Source organism: Mesitornis unicolor, unplaced genomic scaffold, assembly GCF_000695765.1.
Source record: "Mesitornis unicolor isolate BGI_N332 unplaced genomic scaffold, ASM69576v1 scaffold13292, whole genome shotgun sequence".
Taxonomy (NCBI): domain Eukaryota; kingdom Metazoa; phylum Chordata; class Aves; order Mesitornithiformes; family Mesitornithidae; genus Mesitornis; species Mesitornis unicolor.
Window position 1 is genome coordinate 19,477 of NW_010168591.1, and position 7,177 is coordinate 26,653.

At 42.1% G+C, this 7,177-nt stretch overlaps 1 protein-coding gene across 1 annotated transcript in view; it reads right to left on the bottom strand.

Annotated features, from left to right (window-relative positions):
- Positions 1–303: 303 nt before the first annotated feature.
- Positions 304–7,177, bottom strand: part of TM2D1 (TM2 domain containing 1) — a 13,285-nt gene continuing 6,411 nt past the window's right edge. The window contains exons 4-6 of the mRNA XM_010179067.1: positions 5,850–5,941; positions 1,751–1,824; positions 304–540 (exon numbers count right to left, since the gene is read on the bottom strand). Of these exons, the coding sequence (XP_010177369.1) occupies positions 430–540; positions 1,751–1,824; positions 5,850–5,941 (277 nt within the window). The 3' untranslated portion in view covers positions 304–429. The remainder of the gene's footprint in view (positions 541–1,750; positions 1,825–5,849; positions 5,942–7,177) is intronic.

Sequence of the window (7,177 nt, forward strand, 5' to 3'; positions counted from 1 at the left end):
TTTGGGGTATTTAAGTTTGTTTACAAACTGCCACACATAGTAATGAAAATAGATCCCAAGTGTAATCCTGACCCATCCATGGACTAAGGATAAGCACAGCTGTCCCAAACAACTCTTTTCTCCACCTCTAAGTAACCCCCTAAATTATACTTACAGACACAGACCAACATCAGTGCAAACTGCAAAAGTTCACAAATGGTACAACTTGGCAACAAACGACGTGCTCACGAAAACAGAGCAGTCACAAAGAAACCTGTGAGGTAAACCCATTCATTTGAGGAATTTCCATACTTTATCATCTCTGTTCAGTGTACATTTAATATCGGGTTCTGGTGAAGCGTAACTGATAAATCTGCAACTCCAGCGGACGACTGGATCCGTCTGTAAACACAAAACGCACCTCTGCAGCTGTGCCGCTTGCTGCCAGGGCTAGGGATAGGTCTGCATCTTCCTGAAGGTTGCGTTGGTGATGCTGAGCCGCGTCAGCCTCGCTCCGTAGTAATCGATAATGTAACTGGAGCCATCCGAAGGGCCAACGATCTACGAGAGAGAAAGAACCGAGACTTTGCAATGCGAAGTGAAATATACACTTTGTGCTAACATCTCAATTACTGCTAATTTTCCCATCATAAAATTAGTCATGCTTAATTAGTCAAACAGAAACTAGATTTATTTTGAAGTTATGCTGTAGTTTTAACTATTTTAGCGAGCGCTGTCTCAGAAGGAACATTTCCCTAGGGCTTCTAATCAACCAAATTACACAGCCAGGCGCTGGTACTAGGTTAAGCCGATGAGGATTTGAGTCACAAAATCAGGTTAACAAATGAGCAGGCTCCAAACCACTTTTGTTGAACAAAGGAGGGTAGGCAGGAGAGAATGAGGTTGATGACAAATATCTTTGAAATACTGCATAGGTAAGGAATGGAGGGAAGGAGAGAAGATTATGGCTTTTTTGTTCTGGAAACGCTGAATTGATGTGGGGTCAGCAAGGGGATGAATAAGGAGAGATGAAAGATACTCTCAGCTGTGTCTGTAAGAGATCTGACAAGATAACAGTGGTAACCTAGAAAGGAATTTGAGAATGCATACACTTTAAAAGACGTATTTACAAAAAAATGCACTTTAAAATTATTTTTATATAAACCCATAAACCCATTTAATCAATTCCTATCTCCTCAATGCATTTTAAGTTCATCACAGGCAATCTGTAATTCATGCTAAAGGGACGCACAGTAGAATAAGACCATTTGGCAATTTCATGATGTCATGAGATGTGACCCCAGGTGCAGATTTCTTGCCATGAATCCCACAGTCACAGCTCTCGGGCGATGCGGGACCCGTGTTCAGACAGCAGGCAGAAAAGTGGCGCTGCCTCCTCTCCTGCGCACGGCGTGGACAGCCCAGACGAGGGGCTCCGTCATGATAAAGCACGTGCAAACGCAGAACTTCAGGATATCTCATGCAAACTCCAACACTGCGTCACGTGAACATGCTGACAAAGTGAATTTATGGTTCTGTGGCTTCCAAGCTGTTCATTACAAGTATTTATAGATAGCTGAGCTGACTTTTAATTCAAAGAACAAATATATTGATATTTTGTATCCATACTCTACAAACAGAGCTAAAATAAATGCCTTGATTTTTCAATACACAAAGGCTCTTAAGGCTAAAATGCTAACAGAGAATTAGCGATCAAATCACAGCTTTAACAAACACAGATTTATATCTTGTTTTGAAAGCCCTGCCTTACCTGCATGGAAATAAGTATGAAATCAATTAGGCTTCCAATTCCACAAAACCCTACAGTGCAGAACTTTAACAAACCTGAAAAAGGAAAACAGAATTGAACTGTAGCTTTAAGCCAGTCCTTACGAAGTTCACAGGTTTGTGGTGACAATCACATTCCAACTCTCAACCCATCCCACAAAATACGTATATACACACATCCAGAAACAGACCTAAAGATCTTTAGTTATTAGGGAAAATAAAACAAACCACTTATTCCTATTTCTGTATCCTGAATGCACTTTAAAGATTAACAATTTAATTTTTTTAACAGGTAAATATTCTTACAACAAGGAAAGGCCAAAGTTGGCAACCACATTACTGGAAATTTTTCTTTCTTTGACCAAGGCACAGACAGAAGAAATCCCAACTTGAGCTGCAAAATTTACTTATGAGTTGAAAGAGACTTTCTGCCATTTCACGAGTTGCAGCACACACTGATCTGATTTTCAGAACATGCTACTTTGGAGGACAATCCTTTGTATCATTTTTATATTTTTGCTGAAATAGGAATCTGTTTTGAATATATGTATGTGTCTATAAACACTTCTTTTTAACTGGTATTCCAAAATGTTCTATTTTGTATGAATAAATGAAAGATTAATAGAAAATAGAAGGGAATAGCAACTAACAGATAAATGTTTCATTGGAAGTTGCCATGCAAGGCAGACTTCATCTGGAAAATGCCTTCAGAAGAAGGAGGCTGTCTTAAAACTTTTATTTTTGATTAATATCAGTAGTATCTTGTAGAATGAATAATACAATGAGTACTATATGCACTATAAATAATACTGGAGCTGAGCTAGGCAAACATCCAGGTTATTTTGGGAACGAGATACGCATTGTGGAGACACTCATCTCTTTACCCAGGCACAGACAGTGTGAACAGGCAAGCACTGCTGTTGCGTTTGAGTCAGTGGTAAGCTGTGCTGTACGGGGAAAGCACAGTTCCCTGCTAAAAATCACCTCCTTACTGCGCTTACAGGGGCCAGCACGCTTCTGAGGCAAGAGAGACCACGTTGATCACAGAGTCATAGGATCACAGCATGGTTTAGTTTGGAAAGGACCTTAAAGTCCCCCCAGGTCAACCCCCATGGGCAGGGACACCTCCACCAGCCCAGGCTGCTCCATGCCCATCCAACCTGGCCTTGGGCACTGCCAGGGAGGGGACACCCACAGCTTCTCTGGGCAACCTGGGCCAGGGCCTCACAACCCTCAGAGGGAAGGATTTCTTCCTAATATCCAGTCTAAATCTCCCCCTCTTCCAGTTTAAAACCATTCCCCCTCGTTCTATCGCTACCTGCCCTTGTAAAAAGTTCCCCCCCAGCTTTCCTGTAGGACCCCTTCAGGAATTAGAAGGGCGCAATAAAGTTCCCCCGGAGCGTTCTCTTCTCCATGCTGAACAGCCCCAACTCTGTCAGTCAGTCCTTGCAGGGGAGGTGCTCCAGCCCCCGACCATCTTTGTGGCCTCCTCTGGACCCACTCCAACAGCTCCATGGCCTTCTTATATCGGGGGCCCCAGAGGTGGATGCAGCACTGCAGGCGGGGTCTGACCAGAACAGAGGGGCAGAATCACCTCCCTTGCCCTGCTGGCCACACTTCTTGTGATGCAGCCCAGGATGCGGCTGACCTTCTGGGCTGCAAGTGCACATAAGCGCTTGTATCAGCCAGAGCATCTCTTCCCACAGCCACGAGTTGTGCTGTGCTGTGTAATACCTGTCTTAAAACCACACAGCAAAGCCTGCTCTCGGTCAAACCCTTGAAGGTCTCCTGGCATCCCCCTCCTCCTTGGTGCTCCCCCTCTCTCAGAAGCTGCAATCTGTCCTGCGTACCACCTCCTCCTCTTCCCCGTGCCCTGGTTATGAGGAGGAGAGTGGGGGAGTAGCTGTGTGCACGCTGCAGGGAGAGCACCCCACGGTCTGGATATAGCTCCTGTAGTTGACAAGATGAAACCAGCCTGATTTATAAACACAGGGAGAGTTTATAATGTCTCCATGAACAACACAGTAGTCAGAGAGAACAGAGGAAAATACACCTAATGACCAAAAAGATGAAAGAGTAGTAGCACAGTGGACTTTCAGCTGATTAGAAGAAGAGCCTATGTGCATACTGCAACTTAAGCATGTAAACACTAAGCATATCATTGTTTAAAACAACTTGTTCTCAGGGGCTGATGCACGAGACTTGCAGCAGGCAGACACAGTTAGTCTGGGTATCAGAACTGGCAGCAGCGTAATAAAACGTAAGGGGAACAGCCAGCTAAAGAACTGCTAGCCTTAGGAAACAGCAGTTAAAACGATTAAATAATGCCAAAAACCAGTGAACAGTTTACTTTGTTATCAGTCACCATTTAAGATACTTATTTGGGATGCTCCTTACATCATCTCCTCTCCAGCTCTGGTCCTGACCCTCACTGCCGCTGGCGTTTTAGGAACCCAGCATTTCTCTCACCACTGCTGGTCCCAGCCACAGCTCCAGTCTACTCGAGGAACTGGCCACTCTGTTATGTTACTGGACATAGGAGAACAGTTTCTGAACCTGGCATACGCTTCTGGAGGGCAGGGTAAAGTTGATTTTTTTATTTCCTCCTCACTCCCCTCCCACGAGCAGATCACACTGAGAAAATAAACCACTTTAAAGCATGGAGGGAAAAACAGCGCTCTTAGGCAGTAATAACTTATGGTTTAGTTCATGTGTGGGAGAGGAAGAGGTTGCCTTCCTGGTTTCTCATATTCAAAGCTTGTTTGTAATTGTGCTCTCTTTAAGCAAAAGAGAAGGCAACAAAATAAAGCAAAGAGCATTTACAGTCTTCACGAGGCTTGCACAAAATATTTCAATGCTATTATCTTTCTTTACCATTTCTTGCCAAGGCATGTATGACCTAAAAAATCCCCAATCAACCACTGTCAAGGAATCCAATTTCTTGGTTTTCATTCTTTTTTTTCTTTTCTACTCTTAGCTATTTGCTTTTATCTTCTTCACCTTTCAAAAGATTGAAAACTTGACTTTGAAATAGTTTAAGTCTTTTAACTTTGGTTGCTGGCTATGGTATATTCCAGTAGCATTAAGAAGCATGACCCATAAAGAAATTCTATACAAGAATGGAAGATTTATAAATCTATATTACAAAATAATTACTACCAATTATTATTCCAAATCCAGTGGTATAACAAAAAGGTGGACCTTATTGACTGCTTCCAAAACTCTCTATTTTTGTGAAACAGATGGACAAAATAAGTGCTAATTATAGAATGTCAGGGAAAGAAAGACACAGATGTTAACATAAGATTATTGAAAAGGACAGATAATGTTATTAAAAAAACTAAGGGTTTGTATTTAATGGGCAGAAACTCAAAATTCCCAGCTGAAGTGACAGTAACATGTACAGCTTTTTCCAATTCATTGCTCTGTGCTATCTAGACTTACATTTACTCCCTTTGTGCAGCTCAGAAACAAAGCCCATGCAAACAGCTCTAACATACCGAGGTACTGCCATAATTTAAATGCCAGTGGCACCATCACCAAAGGAATCGCGTCCTAAAAACACTAACCACAGGTAGGTCGTATTAAAGGTCCCAGCTTCTGCAAAACTGTTGTTAGTACTTAGAGCTATCTTGACAGTCTGCATTTGCCAGGATAAACTCCACATCCCAAAACGTGAGGTTTACTGTAAAGTTTGTCCACCGTTTTCCTGGTAAAATCAAGCATCATTTGAGTAGCTGGCACATCAGTCAAAACCACTTCTGTTTCAGTGCCTCTCAAAGAATGCTGTGGTAAACATCAATGCAGAGCAAACGTAAAGCAAAACTACGAACAGCAATGATCACGTTTGCTCACTGGGATTTTATCTGTCGGACAGCTCTATATCCATTTGTCACCACTTACTCTAGTAGCAGGCTGGGATAATGCAGGATTTTATCTTACTTGACAATAAGGCAAGGATTCTAGTTGTAAATATTAAAACGATGACTGTCAGCCTTCATTACTCAAAATATAAGTCTACACATACTACTCAGTCCTAACAATAAGCTTTACCTCAAAGAAAAAATAAGAAATAAACTTACCTAATGCAGGATAGCCTAGATAAAATCTATCTGCTCCCAGCCATCCAAGAAATAAGGACAGAGCCACTGCCACTTTGTAGGAGTATCCATTTCTGCCAAAAGAACCAAGCAATGTAGAAAATGACTGCAGAATACATTCACTCACTTTTGGAAATTAGGGACTCATTTGCCTGCTGCTTCAGTTTAAAAAAAAAACCAACCAACCAACAAAAACCAAACCAAAAAAAACCCACCAAAACACACCAGGCTTGTTCTTTTATTTTCAATTAATGGACACAGAATTCACGATATTAAGCTTTCAGACTGGGTAGGCATCCTCCATAAAGCAAGCTCAGTTGTTGGAACTCAAGTATACTCTTGCAGAATACAGATTATTCTCAAACTACATCATGATTTCTCGTGGAGGCATAATTCAGCTGCCAATACAGCTTGACAGAGGACTTCCCAACAGTTCAGCCCTACTGAGACAACCCTAGAAAGCCACGAGGTGCATGCACACTGTCTGTAGGCATTAGTCTCACACGCAGCCAAATGGAGAGGAACAGGACAGACAGGTGAGATGTCAGCAGAGACAGTGACTGCAATGAGAGCTGAAGGAGAAACGAACCATGGCCACTGCGTGAAGAAGCTGCAGGAAGGATTCGACAAGAAGGGTAAGGGATGTATCCATCTGCTGCACTCTGAAGGTAGGAAAGGGCACCAACTCTCAAATGAAAAGAACTGTTGACGGCACAAAGATGTACAGTGGTAAAGAGGTACTCTGATGTTAAGCACCCCATGGTTAGTCACATAAAATACAGATACAGGTGAGATTTACACTCACTGGCACCATTCTTGCCAGCAGCTGGAGTGATGTGGCCACCAAAGCACCCGTAACTTTGTGTCACTGCAGATGTGAGTGTTACACTAAAAGTGAGCTAGGAACATATGGCTATAACGCTAGAACCTGCTGCATCCTTTGCTGCACTGGCCAAGTTAGCTGCTGAAAAGAAAAGCAAACCCAAATGCAATTAGAACTTTAAAAATATTCAATAATTCACTGTTTTGATATGGGTGCTACTATGTGCCAGCAATTACTTAATAAGCCCAAATTAAACTCTTGGTTGACAGTAGAATAAAACACAGTTTCACAAAGACAGTAGCTAAGAAAGGTCCAAGCACCTTTATTAAGCACTTTCAATGCCAAATAAAGATCTACCTTTTTGCTTATTATCTAGATTTACTGACTCTGAAACTTAATGGCAACATTAAGTGATTAAATCATGACTCTTACCTCAATATTTGTTACTTAGTGCTTATTAGCAACACAGAACATACTGGGCATTCCT